Source organism: Myotis davidii, unplaced genomic scaffold (assembly GCF_000327345.1).
Source record: "Myotis davidii unplaced genomic scaffold, ASM32734v1 scaffold551, whole genome shotgun sequence".
NCBI lineage: Eukaryota > Metazoa > Chordata > Mammalia > Chiroptera > Vespertilionidae > Myotis > Myotis davidii.
Window position 1 is genome coordinate 1,601,321 of NW_006283788.1, and position 23,700 is coordinate 1,625,020.

The following is a 23,700-nucleotide window of genomic DNA, read 5'->3' on the forward strand; positions in this document are numbered from 1 at the left end:
GTCAACTGTTTTGTACAGGAGGTCGAAGTGCTGGGGGCAGTGGGAGGGCGCAAGTGAGGTCAGGAGTGAGGGCAGCGACAAACCCCACCAAGGAAGGCCCAGAGACCGTGGATCACATGCTTCTAGGCAGGACGGGGCAAGAACTCACCTGGTCAGGTCACCCTCCCACCTGAGCCCTGTGAGCTCACCTGGACCGCTGTGTAGGCCATGCCGAGGTAGGCGCCGATGCAGACGGCCAGGAGCAGGTCGAAAATGGCTGGTTTGACCCTGGAGGGAGAGGAGTCAGAGGTCAAGAGAGGGGGTGAAACCGGCCACTCCCTGGCTTTCCTATGGACCGCAGGCCCCTGGATGGTAACCCAGGGGGACAGGGCTCCTGGTCCAGAGCAGCTCACCTGTAGGCATTCATCACCTGCTTCAGCTGGTCGTAGAAGACAAACTCGGGGTCCCTGGGAGAGAGTGGGTTCTCAGTGGACTCGCCCCGACAGCCGGGACCCCAGATAGCAGACCACCCGGAGGTCCCACAAGCCCAGGGACATGGAGGGAGCACCCTATGTGTGTGTCTCCTTGAGGCTGCCACGATTCCTCCTGGGAAAGGACAGTCCTTTATTCTGAAATACGATCTTCCCTATTGCTTTTTTGGTGCTGAAACAATCTTAAAAAATGGAACACGGGGACTGTAGAAACTTGACCGGTCTCGGAAGTATTTCTATAGAGGGTGGGTGACCGTGGCCCGAGAATCAGTACCCTGGCTTTGGCGGTGCAGCCCCTTTGAGCCTCAGTTTCTTCTAAGCGCTCTGCTTCGGGAGTGCCACGGCTCGGACAGAAGGTGGAGGCCAGCAAGGGCAATGAGCAGTCTGGGGACACCTTCTGCCCATGGACACCCACAGGTGCCTCTCCTACCACAGCCCCTGAGGTGCCTGCTCACTTCAGCCTGGGAGCCCTGAGCAGAAAAAAGGTAAAACTCAGGGGGCCCACGGTGAGGAGAAGCACCCTAAGGGCAGGCAGGGACCGGGGTACAAGCCACCCGAGGCCTAGAGCACAAAAGGACCAGAGGGTGGGTGGAGGTTAGGGCTGCCAGATAAAACACAGGACGTCAGTTCTCTGCGGATTCAGATAAATGGGGAACAGGCTTTTAGGATAAGTATATCCAAGCATTTCATGGGATATACTTACACTAAAAAAACAATTTGCTGTTTTATCTGCAACTCAAAGTTAACTAGTACCCAGTACTTTTTTACTTATCATTTAACTTTTCATCCGGTACTTTATTTGCTCACTCTGGCACTGGGAGCGGTATAGAAGACTCTAGAAGAGCATGCTCACTGGCCAGCCACACTTCATGAGCCTGTGACAGGGTGGGGGCCGTCTGCGCCTCACCGTTTGTCAGCCTTGATGTGGTGCTGCTTCACCTCCTTCAGGTAGCGGCTCAGGTAGTGCTCCAGGGTGTTGAGGAACGTGCCATCTTTGTCCACTAACTGGGCAGCCCGGGGCTGGTTGGTGAGCCAGTCCATCACCGAGTCCAGCTGTTCCTGCTGGATCTGCTGCGAGGAACATGGCCATGGTCAAGGGACCCCTTCCTACCACTGCCCCAGGACCCCTGCCCACCCAGCCCAGCGGTTACCATCTGCTCTGTGAAGACAGGCATGTCCGGGGGCGTCCCCTGTGAAGAGAGGAAGGACAGGCTCTCAGTCCGGACCCGCCTAGTGCACTGGGTGGAGGGAGGGAGGGCTTGTGGCCACCGGTGGGGTCTCACCTTCTCAGTCAGGTTGTAGATGACTCGAGTCAGGGCCTCTGCGATGAGCCTTGTGTTGCGGGTCAGGGTTTTAGAGTCAACCCGGGACCTTCAGGGCGGATTTGGAAAAAAAATCTCTATATATTTGAAATCAGCATCATTTATAATCACCAAAAATCAAGAGCAACCATATATCTAATGATAATATAAGAAAAGACACAGCCTCCTGGGGCAGGGCGGGCACCTCTCCACACCTCAGATTCTGCTTTAAAATTTAGGGGGACCCTGCCCTCCTCAAAAGGCTGCCCAGCACCCATGGCGGTTATATGCAGGTACAGAGAAGCTAGCCTGGCTCCCTGTGTCTGCCTGAAATGACTGGACCCTTCTGAGCCTGTTTCCTCATCTGGAACGTGGGCGGTCAGAGAGCCTGCCAAGCAGTTAGGGTCAAATATCCCCCCCAAAGTCACACCCACCCGAACCTGGGAAGGTGACCTGATTTGGGGGTAGGATCTTTGTAGATGTGATTAGTTAGGATGAGGTCACACTGAAGTAGGGTGGCCCCACATCCAATGGCGGATGTCCTTCTAGGAGGAAAATTTGTGACAAAAGAGACACAGATTGGGGTGATGCAGTCACAAGCCAAGGGACACCAGGGATCATGGGCAACACAGACCCGAAAAGAGGAACGCTGGAGGCAAAACGTCACTGATCCAAGTGAGTGTGAGATCTGCGCCCACCCTGGGAGGGGAGAGCAGCAGGGGGAGGTGGCTGACTCACTCCCCCAGCTCTGTTCCTCTTTTCCTCCAACTCTCCTTTGCTCTCAGCTTCCTCTGCCCTGGAACACCCTTCTCCTGACTCATGTCCCTTGGTTTCAGTGCCACCTCCTCCAAGAAGCCCTCCAGCCGCAGGACCAGCTGATGCTCCCGCTGTGCCTGTTCTCAGTCTCTGGGTCTTGCCCGTCACCAGGCTGGCTGAACCCCATCCAGGGCCACCTTCTCATTCCCCCAGCTGATGCGTGTCCAGTAGCTAGGACATTGCTCAGGGTTGGCCAATGAGAGGGCACAGGCAGACTGTCCCAGGCTCGGGGTCTGGCAGCCAATACCCCCAGCCTCACTGGGGGCTGCCATGCTAGCAGGGGGAACTAATGGGATATGAGGTCCTAAAACAAAGGAAGCCAGAGGTAGCAGCGCCACAGAGAAAAGAGAGAGACAGTAGTTGGTGGGAGGGCTCCCAAGGAAGCATGAGGGGTCTGGGAGACAGGGCACAGCTCGCCAGGTGGCAGTACAGCCATGGAAAGGCCTGGGGGCAGAAGCCACAGGTGCTCAGGGTCTAAAAGTCATGCATAGAGGCTGGAGGTGGGGTCCTCCCCGTCCCCAGCACCCTCTTGCTGAGTAAGCACAGGTGAGCCACACTCCTGTTTCTTGAGCTGCCAGGCTAGTGCCAGCCCCTCCCCACAACCCACAGGGCAGGATTACTCCCTCCAGGCACCATGTCTACTGCCAGGCCCCTACTCTGGAAGAATAGTTTTGTTCGTAGGACCCAGGTGACAGAAAGACAGCTACGAGGTAAAGCGGGAGGCCTGGGGCCGCACTCACCGCACGTCCATTATGCTGCTGCGCTGGCCATCACGGTGGCTCTCCAGGTGGGACAGGGTGAAGGCCGGCAGCCGGCGGATGGCGAAGCGCTCGTGCTCCCAGGCCAGGATGTCCTCTGCCAGGTTGATCTTCTTGTGCACCATCGAGAAGCGCACCTCCGGGAACTGGTGAGCAGCCACCTGTGTGGGAGGGTGTCATCAGGGAGTCCGCCCACTGCCCTGGGTCCCGGCCACACCCAGCACGTCTGCAGAGGGACATCTTGCACTGAGTTCATTCTACAAATGTTCACAGGACCCTGAGAGCCAAGAGGGTGCCATGTCCCTCCCCAAACCTCCCCCATTTAGAAACGGGGAAAACCCACTTGCCTCCCAGGAAGCCAACGGAGGCTCACTCAAGGTCCCAGGGTTTGCAGAGTGCCTGGTCTGGTGCCTGGCTGGTGGTGGATACTAGCTAACAAGGGACAGTAGGGCAGATATCCCAGCCTGGCCCCAAGTCCCTTGTGATATACTGCTGCCCTTGTCAGGGCCTCCGGGCGCCTGTCTGTGAAATGGGCACGTGCCCAGCATGGGGTCAAGCTGCTGCCTGGAGGGCTCCTTTGTCACCAGGGGCACCTACCATCTCCAGCTCCCGCAGGAAGGCGTGCTGCAGCGTCCCCTCCCTGGGCGGCTTGGACACGTGCAGGTGCAAGTTATTCCCCCGGCCCACGGTGTCCAGGCAGAGGACGAAAGCCACGTTGTCCTGGAGCAGGCTGGAATCTGTGGAGACAGTAGGAGCTGACCGGGGTCGGGGGGGCCAAGGGCCCCTGACCACATAACCTGGGAAAGCTGGGGGCCACTAACCTGTGTGGTCCAGGTTGTCTTCTAACCAGCGCTTGGTCCCCTGATAGTTAAATTTGCCCCCTCCAGACGCAAAGAACAGGAGATTATACCTGATGGGGAGAGCAGAGGTGTCAGCTTTGGCAGATGCGTGTCCAAGTCCTCAACAAGGAGGAGATGGTCTCCTCCAAGTGCAAAATCCTGACCAGCCCTCAGGGCAGGGCTTCCCCATTGCCCACTTCTGGCATCAGCACCGGGTCATCCCCGTGTGGAGCCACCCTTGGCACTCTGGTGTACTGAGCCGCTTCCATCCACTCGATGCCAGGAGCATGCCCAGTTGTGACAACCAGATGTCCTCAGACACAATCCAGTATCCCCTAGGGCAGAGTCACCCTGGGTGGGAACCGCTGTTCCAGAGGCTTCTCTGAGCCCTCAAAACCAGGTGACAACCTGGTTTCAACCGACGACGAGGAAATAGACCAGAAAGAAAAGGAGAAAGGAACCCAACACTGCTTTTCCAAAAGCAGGACTGAAGCCAGGCTGTCACCAAAGACCATATCCCGGGCCTCCCTCATCCTCCACCGCACCCATCCCACCAGGGCCACAGCAGTCCTTACAGGAGAGAAAAGGCAGAAAGAGAGAAGACATGTGAGGAAGGAGACAGAGACTGGAGTTACGCAGCCACAGCCAAGAAATTCTGAGGACTGCAGGCAGCTCCCAGGAGTTGGGGAAGGCAGGAAGGACCCTCCCCGGAGCCTTAGTGGGAACATGGCCTTTGACAAGTTGATCTAGGCCTCTGGCCTCCAGAACTGGGAGCATAAATGTTTGCTATTTCAGCTTCTGTGTGTGGTGCTCGGTGACAACAGTTCTAGGAAACTGACACTCTCGCTGTGCCCCTTTCTGCCCCAGGGCAGCGTGGTGTGTGGGTGAATAAACCAAGAACAACCCAGCCCAGTGTCCACAGCGCCAAGAGAAGGAAACTAGTTTAAGTGACTATTTTTAGTGTTTCGATTGTTACTTGCAGCTGAAAGCATCCCCAACACTTGCGGGACTAACAGCAGCCGAGCCTCCTGGGCAGGATTCCAGGGGATGAATGTGAGCGGGGCCTGGCCTACGGTAGTCCTCAATAGAGACACTGTTATTCCTGGGGTTGGAACTGCACCCGGGCCCCAAGGCGTAACCAGTGTGGCCCAATCAGCACGTGGCCCCACCTGGCCCACAGCCCCTCCCTCCCGGCCATCACTTACGCAGCGTGGGTGCGCTTGTAGGTGTACAGCCTGGAGAAGAGGCGGGCGAGCTCCAGCAGCACGGAGATGCCGCTCCCGTTGGAGTCTGCGCCATGTGACAGCCACTGTGGACGAGCAAAACAAGACCAGCCGTCACCCCCCACTGGCCACACATGGCGCCTCATTACCCTCCTCCCACAGCACTCTGTACGTGCAGTCTTGTCCCCAGTCCACAGTTAGAGCAGACCTGGGATGGCTACCCTCCTCTGCTTAGAGCCCCAGGCTGACAGCACCTCAGTGTCCTCGCGGATGAGCGCCTGGACATTTGACGCTATTCTGTGTCTCCTTGCCCATTGCAACTCTGACCTGTGCAGAGCAGGGAACTGTGCCACCAGGGCTGCCTCCACCCAGCAGCCTCAGCATGTGCACCCACACCCTCACTCCCTTCACTATGGGGGGAGCTGATGCAGGTTCTCTCCTGCCAGCCCAACCCTCTGCGCCTTCCCTCAACTCATCTGGGTTCTGTGACTGAAAGCAGTACTCCAATGGGGCAATGACTATTTCCTGGGGAAAGAAAGAAATCTTGGATTCCATAATGGCTCAGGACTCTCCCCAGGTCACAGTCTATTAACCAACACATAGTGTATCAACAGAAGTAAAATTCATGCGGAAGAGGACCATGATGGCTCAGCAAGAGGAGCCAGACACCAAAGGCCACAGAGTGTGTGATTCCGTTTATGTGAAATGTCCAGACTGCTAATAGGGATGGGGATGAAGGAATGTTCTGGAATTAGATAGTGGAGATGGTTATACAACCTCATGACTATATTAAAAACCACTGAATTGTATGCTTTAAAAGAGTGAATTTTACATTATGGGAATTTTTTTGTTTTAATTTTTTTTAAATTTCACAGACAGAAATTAGGACAAAAGTGTCTAAAAAGGAATAATGAACAAGCTGAGAAGCGTTGTTCTCAGCTAATTGTTCAGAGCCTGTCTCTGGGCCCCGGCTGGTCCAGGTGTTCTCAAGGGTGGCCTTGGCCTTCCAGGTGGTGTGGCCCCGGAACAGCTGTCCCTGGTCTGTGGCACAAACGCTCACACGAGGCTGCAGGTCCACCCACCATCAGCTCCCTGTTTGGTTCAGCTGGTTGTTCTTCCAAAGCAAGACTTCCTTGACAAAGGAAGCAGATTTACACTCTGGCTCCAATCTCGCCATGCTGGGAGCGCTGAGGGATGCCTGCAGCCAGCGGGAAGGGCTAAGTGCACTTCAGACTTCTCTCTTCAGAGAAGCCGGCCTGCAAGGCCAGCCCTGGGCAATGTCTGGAACTGGACTCTGGGGGCTCCCACCACCCTCACTGATGGGGGCTCCCGGGCATAACCTGTCTGTGCCAACACATGACTCGTGCTGTGCACGTGCTCTCCTCCGGATTCTGGATCTCGGACTTGCCAGGCAGAGGGGCCTGTATGATCGGCCCCCAGTGAGAACCCTGGGCATTGGGTCTCTAGGAGCCCCTGGAGACTACACCTCACATGCATGGTCACATCTTGTTTTGGGGGAGTGAGTGAGTGCTGTGGACTCTGGAAGCTGTGCCTGGTCCCCACACCGACCTGTCCCACGCACTTTGCCCCTGGCTCAGTGCTGTCTCTGCACAAACATGGCCATGAGGACACCCATCTGCTGAGCCCTGGGGTGCTCTCGGTGAGTTTTTGACAGTCTCTTGGAGACCCTGACAGACATGCCGGGCTCTATTCCAGGCCCAGCCACCTATCTGCAATGGAACCCTGTCCACAAGACTCGCCCTGGTTTCGCCTGTCTCAACTGGAAGACGACACCCACCCTGCAGGGTCCTCAAGAGGAGCTGAGGGAATGCCTAAAGGGCTCTCAGAGTGGGCGCTGCTCCTCTGACCACAGCTGCTGTCCACGGACAGCCGCTTCTGCGTCTGAGCTGGGCTGAGCAGTGTGGGAGGAAAGGCACCCACCTCCCCTCCTGAGACGAGCGTATACGTACAGGAGCCACTCCAAAGGCATCATAGTGAGCCACAATGACGATCGTGGGAAGGTCCTCTCCACCCAGGCCCGTCAGCCGTCCCTGTGGAGAGACAATCCATGAAGCGGCCAGCCAGCTGGGGTTCTGACCACCAGAACAGTCCAGGCTGCCCCCACCCAGCAGGCCAGGGATAGGAGAGTATTTTTAGCTTTGCTAGCTCTATGGTCTGTCATAACCTGTCAGTTGTGGGTGACCTGTGAATGAGTGGGCGTGGCCAGGTGCCAATGGAACTTAATAGAAATCGGCTGAAGGCTAGACTTGGCCAAGGGTTGCAGTTCGCTGAGCACCGCTCTAGCTACAGGAATCTGTGCCATCATCTTAGTGTGCTTCTCCCCCTGCACACCAACCCCACCCTCAAAGGTGAGCTCCAAACCACTGTTTTGAAGGGCAGAGCACTGTTGATAAGGAGAAATGGTGCAGTCAGGAATGGAGCCCCCAGAGCCCCAGTGCAGGTCCCAGCACTGGCTGGGGACAGTGGGAGGGAGGCCAAGCACCCCCACTTCCTCCCTGCCCTCTGCTTCCCACGTGAATAATAGGAATGGCAGAGGACTCATGGCAGCACAGACATTTTCAGAACCAAAGACTGTGGCAACCAGGCTGGAACAGAGCCTCAAATGTGAGAGGGGCCCCACTGGCGTGGCTCAGTGGTTGAGCGTCACCCTGTGAACCGGGAGGTCACCTGTTCAATTCCCAGTCAGGACACATGCTCGGGTTTCAGGCTTGATCCCCAGTGTGGGGGGTGCAGGAGGCAGCCAATCAATGATTCTCTCTCATCATTGATGTTTCTATCTCTCCCTCTCCCTTCCTCTCTGAAATCAATAAAAATATTTTTAAAAAATGTGAAAGGGACCCACCAGACCCCCAGTGGCTCCATCTGCTGTGACCCCCTGGGAGTCTGATAACAAGGACTCTGGCAGTACAGGTTTTCTCTGCCCAAATCACCACCATCTCTTATGCAACTTTAAAACACGTATTCGTCTGAGTGTTCTATCAATTGCTCAGAGGCTGCTGCAGCCTCCCTTATCCTGAATCGGCCTGCCCGCCCTGCTAGCTGCCATGCCTCTTCCCCCGTCTCTGCAGGAATCCAGTCCTCTCCTCACTGCCACTTCACTTGGCTCCAGGCCTCAGCCTGGACATCCCTGAGTGACCCTCTGAAATGCGAGAGGAATTCAAGGGAAATTACAGAAAGGCATGGGATTCTTGAACGACTTTGTTTTCCTGTTGATCCTCACCAGAGGGTATTCCCCCCATGATTTTTAGAGAAAGTGGACGGGAGGGAGGGCAAGAACATCCATGTGAGACACACTGCTTGGTTTATTCCCACGCACACCTCGACCAGGGCTGGGAACGAACCTGCAACCCAGGTGCATGCCCTTCACTGGGAATCAAACCTGCAACCCTTCAGTGTGCAGGCCAACACCTACTACTGAGGACACCGGCCAGGGCTCAACTGATTTTGTGTGTTAAACAGCTCTAAGGCAGACTCACTCAGTCCAGGAGGCAGAGGAGTGGCTGCACCCCAACTTTTACCAGCGTCTGCATACTGACATGGGGGCAGTGCCAAGCAGCCTGGCACCATCTGGTGTAAGTCCCTGGGAATTTGGGCCTACAGAAGCCCCATTAATACAGAAGGCAGTGCCTGGCCCAAACAGAGGGCGGGGAGACTAGTATGCTCAGCTGCAATGGGCCTAACTGGGCAGTAGGCACCAGGGCGGGCTCTGAGGATGAGACAGTGGTCTCAGCACCCCCCCATCCCAGGGGCTTGGCACAGGAACAGGGCTGGCACTCACCTCCACACTGGTGATGAGCCAGTCACTCAAGGCCTTGCTCTGGACCCCGCTGGTGACCATCTGGAAGCCATTGGCAGTGGCAGTGTGGAGCAGCACTGGGGACAGGAGCAGTGAGGGGTCAATCCAAGGGTCCCCCGACCACAGCCAGCACCCTCATCACTCCCACACCCTGGGCCCTAGATGGTCAGTCTATGCAAAGCTGCATGCAAAACTGACCACACGAACTAGAATGCAAGGCGATGACTGGACATGGAAAAGAGCCTGGGTGTCCAGGATGAGCTGGTGAAAGTCACCCCAACCCCAAGCAGGCAGAGTGCCCTCACTCTGCAATACCCTGGGCCTCCATTCCAAATTCACGTCCCCTGACCCAGCCTTCCAAGGACCGACTCAGCACCCATGAAGATGGTCACTCTAGAGGTGGCCCAGAAACAGGAGTCTCCTATCAGATGGCCCATGATCCACCAGCCCATCCCCAAAGGCCCTAACAGCCTAAGCTCCCGAAAATTTGGAACTCACTTGCTCATGACCAGACACAAGGCAGCGCCACCTTGCTCACTGTGGATGTTTGCCACTTGCCAATTTAAATAAGCATTTTTCCATGCTGCTAAAATTCTACCCTGATGTCATTGTTAATGGCTGCATAATATTCCACTAAGTAGAAGATTCCTTCCCTCTTCGGCTCTAACTGGAAATTTAGGTCTTTCCAAAAATTCACTCTTCTGCTGTCAATGCAGACAGGTGCTATCAAGACTTTGATATAAACCAGGGGTTGACAACCTTTTTCTATAAAGCCAGAGAGCAGTATTTTCTGCTCTGCTCTGCCAGAGCCATTCAACTGTGCTGCCATGAAAGCCACCATAGACAATACATAAACAAACGGACACAGCAGAGTGGCAATAAAACTTTCTTTACACAGACAGCTAAAAGCTGTGGTTTGTCAATCCCCAATCTAGCATCCCATGCAGCTAATCATCTGGCCAGGAGGATCAAACCTTTGTCTACAGCTTAAACGCATACTGCCAGACTGCTTCCCCAGGGAGCGGGGCCAAGTCTCCCAGTGTGGACAGGCCCTCCTGCCTTGCCCACTCCTGTCAGTTCTGAGTATTTTTCTCCTGTTACAACTGCCGTTTCAATAGGTGAGAACAGAGGGTCATGTGGTTCCTTTCAGCTGCGTTTCTTTGACTCATTTTGCTATCTCACTCCCAACAGCTCACCACTCCCGCTCCCAGCTCACCACTCCCGCTCCCAGCTCACCACTGCTGCTCCCAGCTCACCACTGCTGCTCCCAGCTCACCACTCCCGCTCCCAGCTCACCACTCCCGCTCCCAGCTCACCACTCCCGCTCCGAGCTCACCACAGCATCCCCAGTCCATGGCATAGGAGGAAGGTTTTCTCCTCCTCCCAAGAACGTTGCTGACCCACCCTGATGTATTTAGCAGGAACGACAGAGAAAACTGAATAGATGCCATGTTTTCCATAAACATCCAGAGGCTGAAGACAGAAAACACCTCCCTCCAAATTAGTAGCTCTCAAAGCTTTTGTTTGCCTGAAAAATCAGTGGTGGGATAAGGTGGGCCTATTAAATGCAGAGTCCTGGCCCCCAGCCCTGAGACTGTGACACAGCAGGTCTGGGGCAGGGCCTGGTAACTTGCACTGTTAAGCATGGGTAATGTGGTGAGGGTTTCAGAAGTGGCACAGTGTGACCCTGGGCCTCAACAGGGAAGGCTCCCCATGAACTCGCTTGGCTCCTGCAGCCCCCCACACCTTCGGCAGCAGAAGCAGATCCCTGGGAGGCAGAGGCAGCCTGAGTCTGCTCATAGATGGAGAGCAGGGCCTCGTCTTCCACAGCGAAGTACACAGGAACAATGGTCTCCATGGCCAGCATCTCAGGCTCAATCTCCATGAATTGCTGTGGAAGAGACACATGGTTAGGTGACTAATGGCCTGGGGGATGCCCAGTGGCTGTCCCTGGAGGGCAGAGAGGCCAGGCCTGAAATAATGCCTCCACGGAGGCAGCTAAGAGGCTAGGATTGCACCAGAGAAGAGGAAGGGGCAAGAAGGAGACAGGAAAGTGCGATGAAGACGAGGGACAGCTGAGGTGTGGTGGTGCCCAGGGGCCCCCTGGGTGGTACCCAGCAGGGAGGAAGTGGGCTGGGAGAACAGGCACTGGAGCCAGCCAGGCTGGGGTCAGGTCTGGTGTTACTGTGGACTGTCCTGCCCTCACTGCCCATCACATCCTTAGCAGTAAGTGGGCAATGGGTGCTGGCTTCCTAAGCTGACGGCAGGGACCCACATGGACAGTGGGCATAAACTGTATGCCTGGCACTGAGCTGGCTCTTGGAAAATGTGGGCTGCTGACGCTACCCAACCTCCACAGCCCCACAACCTCTTCTCATGTGCAAAGCATCTTTACCGCAGAATCTTGGGGGATCCTATCAGACCCTGTTCATTCAAAGCAGACCTCTGCCCCTCAGCACCACTGACATCAGGTCCAGGTCACTCTCTGTGGGGGCCTGTCCTGGGCACTGTGGGGTGTTGAACGGCACCCCTGGTGGCATCCACCTGATGCCAAAAGCACCCCCAGTTGTGACAACCGCAGATTCCCAGACATTACCCAGTATCCCCTGCAGAGTCACTCCAGGGGGACAGGACCAATGATGAAGGGGAACAGGAGGCATTTGCTTCCTGAAGGACAAGGGCCCAAGGGCTCAGGGAAATGGCTTGCCACACAGCTGACTCCAAATCCGGTGTCCCCTTTTCCACAGAAGCTTCTGGACCCTGGCCTGTACAGAAGGTGGGGAACGGGGGCTCACCCGAATGACGTCCTGGGGCACGGCCGCCATGGCCCGTGGCAGGATGATGACCACGGCGCCAGCCAACTGCCGTAGAGCCTTCTGGTACTGCTCGTAGGAGAAGTCCAGCAACCGCATGAGCACGCAGCGGCGGCTCAACACATCTGCATCGATGGTTCGCGCCTCCGTGTTGAGCACTGCGTTCCGTGTGCCTGGGGGGAGCCAAAGGGCGGGGTGCTCCCTCAGCAGGGTCCAAGACCCGCGCCCAGAGAACACCGACTCAGTAACCCCAAGTCCCACCAGCCCTCTGCCCACATGCCCCAGTACATGTCGGCCAGGACCAGCATCCAACTTGCATTGAATGCAGTGCCCACTTGAACCCTGGAGCATTGCAGGAGGGCCTTTTGAGAACCAAATGAAAGCTGAGACTTCCCCCTGGACAAATCCACAGGCCATCCCTCCCCCGACTCCCAGAATCCTAGGGCAACCCCAAACTCTGGGCCTGGCTATCCTGAGCCCAGTGGCCCGTCCTGCCCTCTCTGGCCCCTCCTGCCAGGCACCTCCTGCCCTCCGGGCCTCTAACATTGCCCTGATCGCTAATCCTCTAGGCGGGGCCTCAGCACCATCTAGCCTAGCATGTGTATGGCTATCTATTCCTCTAATTAAACGGGGATTCAGGGGACAGAGACCTCATTCACTGCCAAGGAGAGCAGCGCAGCCACTTGTCCTGACAGGTTCATGTGTGGTTGTTTTTCTATTTTTATTGATTTCAGAGAGGAAGGGAGAGGGGGAGAGAGAGAAACATCAATGATGAGAGAGAATCATTGATCGGCTGCCTCCTGCACACCCCCTACTGGGGATGGAGCCCACAACCCGGGCACGTGCCCTTGACTGGAATTGAAGTCGCAGAAGCTTTCCTAAGGCCAGCCCCTTGGGCACACAGCATGTGAACGCTGTGTCCTGGAAGTGCTGCTGGAGAAAGGCGTCCCAAAGAAGCCCTTTTGAGGTTAAAATGCTGGACTGTGGAGGGGGCAATACGTCTACATAGCTCCCCACAGCTACACGGAACGGAACGTAGTGGCAGGCCCCTGGGGGCCATCTTTTCTCTTTTTAAATCCTCACTTCAGGGCATACTTAGAGAGAGGAAGGGATAGAGAGAGAGAAACATCAATTGGCTGCCCTCCGTACGTGCCCAACCAGGGATCAAACTGGCAACCCTTTGGTGCAAAGAACGATGCTCAACCAACTGAGCCACACCAGCCGGGCAAGGGAGCCATCTCTTCCAATGAAATGGCGGGTAAGGGGGCTCAGTCAGCATCCCAATGGCAGAGCCACCTACATGCTGCCGGAAAGCTGCCAGAAATCCCAATTCTTATATCAAATCACCTCAATTGTAAAGGCAGCAAGGATTCCAGAACATTTCACATGCTGCAGGCTGACCCAGGTTGAAGCAAGCAAGTAAACCCTAACCCAGGAGTGGGCAAATTTTTTGACTCGAGGGCCACAATGGTTTCTTAAACTGGACCGAAGGGCCGGAACAAAAGCATGGATAGAGTGTTTGTGTGAACTAATATAAATTCAAAGTAAACATCATTACATAAAAGGGTACGGTCTTTTTTTTCAATAGTTTTATTCATTTCAAACGGGGTGGATCCGGCCCGCGGGCCGTAGTTTGCCCACGGCTGCCCTAACCCCATGAGGGCTGGATGGAGCCCCCCAGAGCCTCCAGCTGGAGACCCACACAGTGAGCACAGAGGACACAGAGAAGGGATCTGGCATCCCCAGGGGGGCCAGCCCTCAGCTGGAGGTGGAAGAAGCTCAGGGGAGGCGCCATCCATGCCCTCACAGATGCAGACCTATGCCAGGCGACACTAAGCCCAGGCTCGGGGCCAGGAGCCTAGATCCCTGCCTCTGCTTTCCAGGAATGAGCTCTTTGGGAAAGTGAGCAAGCAGTCAGAAGGCTTGCTTCCAATGGCTGCCCTAGGAGGATGGTGGGGAGAGGAGGCCGGTGGACACCGAAGAGACAACATCCCAGGTGGGAACAGGGAGGGCCATCTCTGTCAGGGGGCCTGCGACCAAGGAGTAAAGGTGGCCATATGCCCTGGGCCAGGGGTGCCCTGTCTCCACCCCCAATCCTCTGGGGAACTTCTCTCTGCTTTAAGCAGGGGAGGGCAGCAAAGACCTTCAGGATGCCCTTGAAAGTCCTGAAATGCTCAGAAGGCCCCTCCTCCATGCACCACCTGTTCTGGGCCCTCAGCCTCCCAGAGGGGCTCAAACGTCACCTCAGGGGCGGGGACATGAAGGGCGGCCTGTGGAGCCTTCTGTATGCATCTCCTCACTGGGCCTGGTGCTCCTACAGGGCAGGAATCAGGACCCAATTTCCAGAGGGAGGAAGCAAGGCTAGAGAAGGAGGGGGATAAGAGGAAGGCCAGGGACTGTCCCCCAGACTCTGAGCACCCCAAGGGCAGAGACCATCTTTACTGATATGAAGTTAAAGCCAGCACAGCCTCCTACATCCCTGCTCTAGACCAGCAGAGGTTCAGGCTTGATAGAGGGCACTGAACACCGGAACAGAGGTTGCTGGTTCCCACTATGGAGCCTGCAAACTTTTCTATCGAGGACCAAAGGAGCAATTCTCTTGCCTGGCTGAGCTGTAGCGGCTGTCATGACTACTCAGTTCTGCTGTCAGAAACACATCAACTAGTGCGTGTGGTTGTGTGCCAATAAAACTTTATTTACAACAATGGCTAAAGGACCAATCCTAGGTAAAAAGCCCTGGCAAGTCTGCCCAGCAGGGTGCTGGGGTACTAACACGCCCACCTCCTAGGGCCTTGCTGAGCCACAGTGCACCAGCACAAAGTAAGCGCTGTTAAAGCAGCAGTCGACCTCAGAAAGGCCAGAGTCCACCTGGTAGGGGCTGGGCCACACCTGTGGCCCTGTACCTGGTGTATTTCCCTCAGTACTATTCACAGCAGCACAAAGAGCACACGCCTTTCCTTCCTGGGCAGCTGCCCAGCCCTGTTTCTTAACAGGAGTGACAGGAAGTTGGGAAACGAGAGACTGAGCCAGGATTGCACCAGAGATGGGGAGCCTGGGGCGTGCACTCTAGGAGAGGGCGTGAAAGACACTGGGGAGACTGCACTCAGCAGTGACCTAGCCGGCCATTTCTCAAAGGCACCACTGGCAGGGAGAGACTCAGGGCTTCTTCTGGCCACACCAGTCTTTCTGCTGCTGCTGCGGTAGCAAAGCCTCAGACCCCTGAGGAGCCTCCCCTCGACCAACTATCCCACCAGCCTCTCCCCAGGCAGCAATGGTCTGCCCAACATCTGAGCCAGGGATACTGCAGGGTGTGTGGGGTGTGGACATGCAAGCCCCACTGGCAGAGCCTCATTCAAGTTTCTCAAGCCAGACCTCTGTCTCCCTGCTCTGCAGATGAGCGGCACTTGGCTAACATGGGTGGGTGCCCCACCAGGCACCCTCCAATCACCCCTGGGACCCAGAGTTTGTATAAATGCCTCACAGAGGGCGGGAGGTGTCTGTGTTTCTCACTAGGAGCAACAAAGACAGGGGTCAAGAAAGGGGGTATGTGGAGGGTGATACCAAGTGGAAAAAAAAAGAACGGGAGGGAATCCCAGGGTCAGGAGCGAAGGACTTAGAAAAGGGAGGGAAAGGGGAAAAAGCTAAGGGAAAGGAGAGGAGGCCGGGGAGAGAGGTCACCTAGGATCTGCAATGGAGGGAGATGGGGAGCATGGCTCTGCATTCAGAAAGATGGTGCCTTGGCACCTGTTTGCTCCACAAATTCAGCCAGCATTTCCTGGGCGGGTTTGGAGGGGAGAAAGGAGGCCACATCAGGTGCAAGCAGGACAGTGCTGAAAGGGCCAGAGGAAACCTGGGGGTGTCCAGGCTGTCAGACTACAGCTGTCCCAGGGGCCAGAGAGAGAAGCTGGGTGTGTCGGGAGGGGCAGGACAGAGGCTCTTGGCAAGGCTTCTGAGTGTGAGTCGTTTGGGTTGGGACAGAATGACCAGAGTTGAAGGAACTGAGCCCCAGGGTCTGAAGAAATTGGTTATATTGAGTTTTAGGATCTGGGCCTTCTGGACTGTGGATTCCTCTGGGAAACCAATGAAAACTCCAGACCAGGATGGCAGCCACCTGTCACACATGATTACGTGACTTTATTACAATTAAATAACAGTGAAAATCTCCTTCTGTGGCAGAGCCACATCTCCATTGCCCAGTGGCCACCTGGGGCTGGTGGCTCCGTACGAGTGAAAGCACAGAACCCGTCCACCGTCACAGAAGGTCCACTGTGCGGACTGGTCAGTCCCTTCCTCCAGGAGACTGTCAATGCACAGAAACGTGCCCACAGATAAGAGCTCCTGCCCCCACCCCGACTCCTGCAGAGCCCGAGGCCTCGGGTTCAGAACCATCACGGAAACCCCAAGTGTCTCCCCTCAGCACTGGGGCCGGATCTTTCTCTGTGTGGGGCCGTGCCGGGCACTGTGAGGTGATCAGCAGTATACCTGACCCCCACCCACACAAAGCACCCCCTAAAGTCATCACCCAATGAACCCTGGGTTGACAACCACTGCTCTGAACAGAAAGAGCATAACTTTGTGGCGAGGAGGGATCTGCGGGGAAGTCTGGACGCGTCTCCAGAGCCTGAGGAGCTGGCAGCTGGCAGCTCTCCAAAGGCCTGGCAGGGCTTGGGGCCTCAATGGGTCGCAGGTCTACCAGGAGAAGGCAGTCGAAGAGAACTGAGGCAGACCCCTTAGAACAGTGGTTCTCAACCTTCTGGCCCTTTAAATACAGTTCCTCATGTTGTGAGCCAACCATAAAATTATTTTCGTTGCTACTTCGTAACTGTAATGTTGCTACTGTTATGAATCGTAATGTAAATATCTGATATGCAGGATGGTCTTAGGCGACCCCTGTGAAAGGGTCGTTCGACTGCCAAAGGGGTCGCGACCGACAGGTTGAGAACCACTGCCTTAGAGACAGGGGACCAAGAGAACTGGAGAGGGAGGCTCCTTTATAAGAAAGTCAGGCTTTGACTTGCAGGGACCTAAAGTACCAGGCTGGAAGAGAAACCAGAGGCCAGAAGGTTCTGGAACAACAAATACAGGCATGTAGTTGGGAAGAGACCAGAGAACTTGGGCACTGGGGTTAGAACCACCACTGGCAGGTGAAGAAGCAGGAGTGGGGGAGCAAGGAGTTGTGCAGGCCCAGGAATCAGAGACAACACAGAAATCCCGGAAAAGAGGTAGCAAGCGGAGTTCCAGGAAGCTGGGGATGAGGACGATGAACTGAGGGGTGTAAATACCAAAGGAGAGGTCAGGACATGGGACCAAGGGACCCTCAGGACCCTAAGGCATGGGGCTAAACAGGGGGAGCGGAGTCGGGCTAAGGAATTCTGAGGAATCAGGCTCATGAGCGGGGACCTGGGAGAGCTCAGAGCCAGGAGAGAAACGGGCCCTGACCTGAGGCCAGGCCTTGGTTAGGGTTAAAGGTTCGGGTTAGGGTTGGCGATCTGTGCTCTGGAGTCCCGAAGGGAGCAGAATGTGGAGGCTGCACCAAGAGCACCGAGGTGCCCAGGGGCTGTGGGAAGCAGGGGCTGGGTGGAACAGCACGTTGGGCGGCTCACCGAGCAGACCCTAGCGAGGTGGCTCACCTCCAAATCCACCAGGCCAGAGGGCGAAGCTCTGGGAGCAGAGCATGGCCCAGTGGGGATGAACGCGGGGTGCCCCAGGGAGGGACATCCTGGGCAACGCGACGCTGGCCCCGCTGGGAACTGGAGAGGGGACCCAGGAGCAGAGGGAGCTTAGCCTGAGCGTCGGAGGGCTCTGGGACAGACAGCCCTTGTCAAGGACGGGAAGGTGTGGGAGCCGGCGCGGGGGGACTCCTGGGGACCGGGCGGAGAGCTGGGGGCCTAGCGGAGGTCCAGGCATCCACGCTCTGACTTGCATGGGCCTAGGTGAGGGTCTGGCAGCTGGACAGGCCGGAGAGGAGGGTCCTAGGGCCCGGGAAGCAAAGACCCGGCTGAGGGAAGGGGGCATCTCGGCTCGGGGAAGGCCGAGAGGAGGCCGGCTGAGCCAGGGGCCGAGGGGTGCGGTGGAGGGAAGGCGGGGACTCGGGGGAGGCCAGGAGGGAGGCCGGGGTCCACGCACCGTAGGGCTGTCCTTGCAGGTCATACTGCTGCATGCGGTAGACGGTGAACTCGTGCGCCGCATCGGCGGCGGGCAGCGGCGGCGCCACCAGCAGCAGCACGGCGGGCAGGAAGACGATGAAGCCGAGCGGCAGGCACGACGCCTTCAGCATGTTCTCCAGCACCTCGCCCGCTTCCTCCAGCATCCTGGCCGGCGGGGGAGCCGCGCAGAGCGGCGGCTTGAACGGGACAGCGGCGGCAGCGACGGCGGCAGCTCCCACAGACTCACCTCCACACGGGTAGCCGCCGGGGTCCTGAGGACGCAGCGCCGGGCAGCCCGGGCCCGCCCCGGGGTCCTGCGGGCACTGCTGCGGACCGCCCCGCGCCGCCGCGCTGCCTCCTGGGAGGTGTACTTCTCACGGAGCGCGCGAAGCCTCCTGGGAGTTGTAGGCCCGCTCATTTACTCCAGAATGCTATCTGTGGTGGGCTGTTTGGCTAAAACTGCTAAACTTTCTCATAAACTTCAAGTCAGGAAATACGGAGACTTAAAAAAGAACTGTTTGAAGTGGAACTTATTTACACCCTGTCTTTGCTGTGGGAGGAGGGGGAGGTGACTGCGGATGTAGAGCTTGACCTTGAACCGAGCAAAAAGTTGGTAACGTAGGGAGGGGCCTGCTTGGTGCGCTGGGTCTCCTGGGAGTTGTAGTCTCATTGAGCAAGCACAGGGGATCATTGAAGCTGTAGTCTTCCTGGCAGAAGTCTGGAAAAAATCACTTAAAACTTCCAAGGAATGTAGATGTTAAACTTCCATGAGGGCGAAGACTTTGGTCTGCTTTGTACATTGATGTATCCCCGGAACCTAATAGAAAGCCTGTCACGCAATGGGTGAGCTATATAATTTTGGGATGAATGAATGTAGAAATCATAGAAAGTTCCTAAAGGGATGACGTAATGGATTATGGGACTTGTAGTCTGGAACCTGGAGTTCGTGCAGGGATTGGTGACATGCTTATTCATTTTGGGGTCATAATCATAGTAAAACATTATTCATCAGAAAATGAAATTTAACTGTGTGTCCTAAGTTTGTATTTTCTAATCTGGCCACCCTAAGAACCCTCTGTCTCGGGGCCAGGAATCTTGAGAAGCATGAGTAACTCACACCCCCTTGTACAGATGAAAAGACTGAGGTCACAGGGTGGAGAATACAACAGCCCTGGCCCACAAGGTGTTGACATCCCAGGCTCTGATAGGGTGGCACTTGTTCTGATTAACAGCATTGGGTTCAAATCCCAGCCCCTCCACTTCCCATCTGTGTAACCTTGGGCAAGTCACCACCTCTGAGCCTCAGTTTCCTCAGCTGCCAAGTATAATAAATAATCAAATACTCTTCCCCTCCCCGAAGAGATGTGTAAGCAGTTCATCAGATAACCCACATGAACTGACTCGGAAAGAGGAAGGCACTCATGAAACTCTCAATAAGTGTTGCTATTATAAGAATGCACCCACTTGTGCAGCCCCGGGACTGTTGCATCTGCTCTGCCAGCAGAACACCCTCCCCCACTTTTCTGCACGGCTAGCTCCTCATAGAAATGTCTTTGGGCATTTCTTAGCTCGGCATTGCCACCTCCAGAGTGGGAGCTTGATGAAGGCAGAAACCAGATTGTTTGTATCTGGAGCCTCAGTGCCCAGAATAGAGCCTAACACACAGTGGTTAAGTGAATGAATGAGTAGTGAAAGCTCCAACACACCAGCCAACCCTTCCTAGCCATTCTTCTTCTTCCCTTTCTTCCAGCCGTTCTGCAGGCCTCTCCAGGGAGGTCCTAGGCCTGAGGAGTCAGGAGTGCCCTGGCAGGGCAGGGAAAGAGATAAGAAGTCATTCTGGCCCACATCACCAAATGGTTATTACCTGCTTCTTCCATCTGCACCCCCATTCTCGCAGGTCAGGATAGGAACACATAGGACACACACACACGTTCATCCAGAGACAGGTCAAGATAGGGGCCTGGCCCTAGCCAGTGTTGCTCAGTGGTTAGAGTGTCAGCTCACACAGGGTCATGGGTTCAATTCCCAGTCAATGGCACGTACCTGGGTTGTAGGTTCGATCTCCAGCCCCAGTCTAGGTGCGTGAGAGAGGCAACCAACCAATGTGTTGATGTGTCTCTCTCATATAGATGTTTCCTTCTCTCTCTCTCTCTCTCTCTCTCTCTCTCTCTCTCTCTCTCTCTCCTCACTCCCTTCCACTCTTTCTAAAAGAAAAAAAAATCAATGAAAAAAATATCCTCGGGTGAGGATTAACAAAACCAAAACAAGATAGGCGCCTGAACATGACTGCCTAGAGCTGCCCATGCTGCCTGCTCTCCTGAGCCTCTGTTTTTCTGTCTAAAATATGGAGGTTCAACTAGTCCTCCTTCAAAGAATGAAACGGAATTTTGAGTTTTCCTAGGAGGAAAGGAATTGGTATTCATTCATTCATTCATTCAAGAGGCAGTAACACGCAGGAATCAAAAAGCCACCTGCCTGGTTTTGAATCCCAGCTCTACTGCTTCCCAGCTGTGTGACCTTGAATCAGTTACCTGACCTCTCTGGGCCTCAGTTTCTCATCTATAAATGGAGTTCATGGAGAGGTTTTGTGAGGGTTACATGAGTTAAAACAAAGGTGATTACACAACACGAGGCACCGAGTGATAAATAAGGCGTTGTTATTATTATTCACTTAAAAGCACACACGTAGTAGTTCCAGGGTCTTTTTATGTTTCGAGTTAGCAACATCCCAGGGTGGCAGAGGCTCTCAGTGTCCTCATTTGACAGACGAAGAAGCCGAGGCCCAGGGCGTTCCGCAGAGCTGGAGAATGACAATGGGTTGCAGACACCTGAGCCATCTAACAAGCAGAAGACAAGGATTCTTGGGGACGATTCTGCCACCGTTAGAGAGAGGGCTGGGGTAGGGGAGGAGGAGGGGAAGAGGTTCCCGGGGCTCAGCAGAAGGCGTGCTGCTGAGTCCAGTGCTCCCAAAGCTCCAGGCCACCGAGTATTTGCTGTGTTCTGGGCCCTGGGCCAGGTCCCAGGGGCACAGCAGTGACGCAGACACTACCAGGATCTCCATTGCCACAGCTGGCAGTCCAGGGGAAGAGGTAGATGGGTGACCAGGGGCAACTGGCACTACAGTGGGACTCACAAATAGCTGTGCGAGTCCAGAGGAGGCCTAGGGAGGGGCGGGAGAATCAGAGGAGACTTCCCGGAGGAGGTGATGCTAATCTAAAGCTGAGACCCAAAGGGCAGGCAGGGCAGATGGGGCAGCGAAGCCAGCTCAACACGGGCCCAGAACACAGGCTGAGGGGTGAACACACTCACCCCACACTGCCTACTGCTGCCCCAGACAAAGACACCCAGAACAAGCATCAGGGGAATGTAAAAATTACTCCAGCTTATCGTGCACCCACACACAGGCTGGAAACTCTTTCTGACCATGTCCAAAAGAACTTTCCATGATGATGAAAACATTCTGCCTCGACAGTGTCCAGAACAGTTCCCAGGAGCCACATGTCACCACTGAGTGCTTAAAATGTGGCCGCATGGCGGCTGTGGGACAAATGTATATGTTGAAGTCCTAAACGCCAGGACCTCCGAATGTGGCCTTATTTGGAAAATAGGGTCGTCGCAGATGTAACGAGTTAAGGCGAAGTCGTACAGGACTAGGGTGGTCCTAATCCAATATGACTGGTGTCCTTACAAAAATGGGAAATTAGGACACAGACATACACACAAGGGGAATGCCATGTGAACATGAGTGCGGACAGGAGGGCGACGCATCAGCAAGCCAAGGAACACCAAAGATTGCCAGCCAACACCAAACTCTAGGAACAGACCCTCCCCCGTGGCCTCAGAACGAACCCACCCTGCCGGCATCTTGATCTCAGACGTCAGCCTCCCGAACGGGGCGGCGTACCTGTCTGAGGCTTAAGCCCCCTCACGTCTGGTGCTTTGATGCGGCAGCTTCCGCCGACCAAACCAACCAACTGACTTTGAACTTTTCCTTTCGTTCTCGCTCATGATCACTAGCCGCACAAGGCCAGCTGCTGCTATGTTGGACAGCGCAGTAAACGGTTTCCAGGCACCAAACCCCCGTAGGGTGGCGGAGAAACAGACGCGGGGGTGGGGGGCCGGGGGGGGGGGCTGCCCTGAGAACTTGGCGAGACAGAGACAGGAGGACCCTGGCTGCCTCCTGGGAGGATGGAGAAGGAGAACATTCTACCAGCCGAGGGGGCCGGGTATGGAGGGTGTGCACCTGCGCTGTCCCATCGGCTCCTTAAATGCAAACGAACTCAAAGGTCAGCTCTTCCGTTTCACCGGCCACGGACGGAGTGCTCGGCAGCCACGTGGGCTTCCCGTCCTGGCTGGATGTGGAAGCTCTCACCATCGCCAGCCGTTGGGTGGGACACATGGATGCGCTTCGCCGTGGCAAGCACTGGGCAACAACAACCTCACGCTGTGGGTTCTGCTTGTTACCAGCCCGTTTTACAGGTGGGAAGGGGGAGGCTGTCAGTGCTAAAAAGCACTCCAGAGCGTAGGCAAGGCTCCCGAGGCCAGGAGAACCAGACCACTGGCCTTTGTTGGCCCCAGACTGCGGTCCCAAGAGATGCAGAACCTAGAAGTGGAGGAAGAGGCTGCCAGGAAACCAAGATGAGAGATGGGGAGGAAAGGGGAAGTGAGCGAGAAGGGGAGGGTGTCAACTGTCACTGTCTCCCCTCCCCACCCCATCCCGGTAGCCTTGTGTTGCTCAAATGCTTTCAGAAGAGTAGTCTGGTTACACACAGGTGTGCGCACACACCCTCCACAAGAGGCCACAGAGATGTCTGTGCATATGCAGAGGCACAGCACATGCTCGTGGGCACAAGCCATTCTGTCCTCTCTCTCTCTCTCTCTCTCTCTCTCTCTCTCTCTCACACACACACACACACACACACACACATACACACAACCACCTGCCCTCACACCCACACCACCTCACCACCAAGCACACGGACCCACCTCACACCCACACCACCCACACCACCACCACCACCAAGCACACAGGCCCAAGGCTTTCCCTGGCCACCGACATGCCTCCTTGCAGGCTCCTGGCCGCCCCAATGCCCTCATGCCATCCTCCCTCTGCAAAAACGTGAATAAGAGGGAGGCGGAGACATCTCATACCATCATTGAACTTCCATGTTGTCAATTCCACCGTCATCAATTCCACAGGCTGCCCCTTGTTGCCTGGGAGCCCCACGGAGGCCCAGAAAGGAGCCCGGATTTCCCCAGAATCACACAGGAACTGGGGCACACATAGTCACCCCACTTGTCCCCACTCCAGGGCGCCCTCTGTTCCAATGAGCGGTTGCCTCTTTGGCATCAGCAGACTGGGGGACTGCGAGGAGAACCACGGGGCCTTGGGACCCCTGGCTGGCTGCCCTGTTCCGTCCTCTCCCTCCACTGCCTGGTGCCTCCCTGCATGCTCCCAGGCCCCTGGCCCGCCCCTCCTGGGCCTCGCCCAGGGCAGGAGGGGGGCCTGCGTGGGCC

At 55.8% G+C, this 23,700-nt stretch overlaps 2 protein-coding genes across 2 annotated transcripts in view; both read right to left on the minus strand.

Annotated features, from left to right (window-relative positions):
- NCLN (nicalin) overlaps nt 1-18,502 on the minus strand; it is a 19,028-nt gene extending 526 nt beyond the window's left edge. Inside the window, exons 1-15 of the mRNA XM_006754121.2 lie at nt 18,164-18,502; nt 12,020-12,210; nt 10,971-11,115; nt 9,207-9,301; nt 7,378-7,458; nt 5,390-5,493; nt 4,167-4,255; nt 3,943-4,082; nt 3,328-3,506; nt 1,754-1,841; nt 1,622-1,660; nt 1,378-1,538; nt 393-446; nt 189-267; nt 7-30 (exon numbers count right to left, since the gene is read on the minus strand). Coding sequence (XP_006754184.1) covers nt 7-30; nt 189-267; nt 393-446; nt 1,378-1,538; nt 1,622-1,660; nt 1,754-1,841; nt 3,328-3,506; nt 3,943-4,082; nt 4,167-4,255; nt 5,390-5,493; nt 7,378-7,458; nt 9,207-9,301; nt 10,971-11,115; nt 12,020-12,210; nt 18,164-18,347 — 1,653 coding nt within the window. The 5' untranslated portion in view covers nt 18,348-18,502. The remainder of the gene's footprint in view (nt 1-6; nt 31-188; nt 268-392; nt 447-1,377; nt 1,539-1,621; nt 1,661-1,753; nt 1,842-3,327; nt 3,507-3,942; nt 4,083-4,166; nt 4,256-5,389; nt 5,494-7,377; nt 7,459-9,206; nt 9,302-10,970; nt 11,116-12,019; nt 12,211-18,163) is intronic.
- A 1,400-nt stretch (nt 18,503-19,902) lies between these two features.
- S1PR4 (sphingosine-1-phosphate receptor 4) overlaps nt 19,903-23,700 on the minus strand; it is a 5,079-nt gene continuing 1,281 nt past the window's right edge. Inside the window, exon 2 of the mRNA XM_006754122.2 lies at nt 19,903-19,986. Coding sequence (XP_006754185.1) covers nt 19,903-19,986 — 84 coding nt within the window. The remainder of the gene's footprint in view (nt 19,987-23,700) is intronic.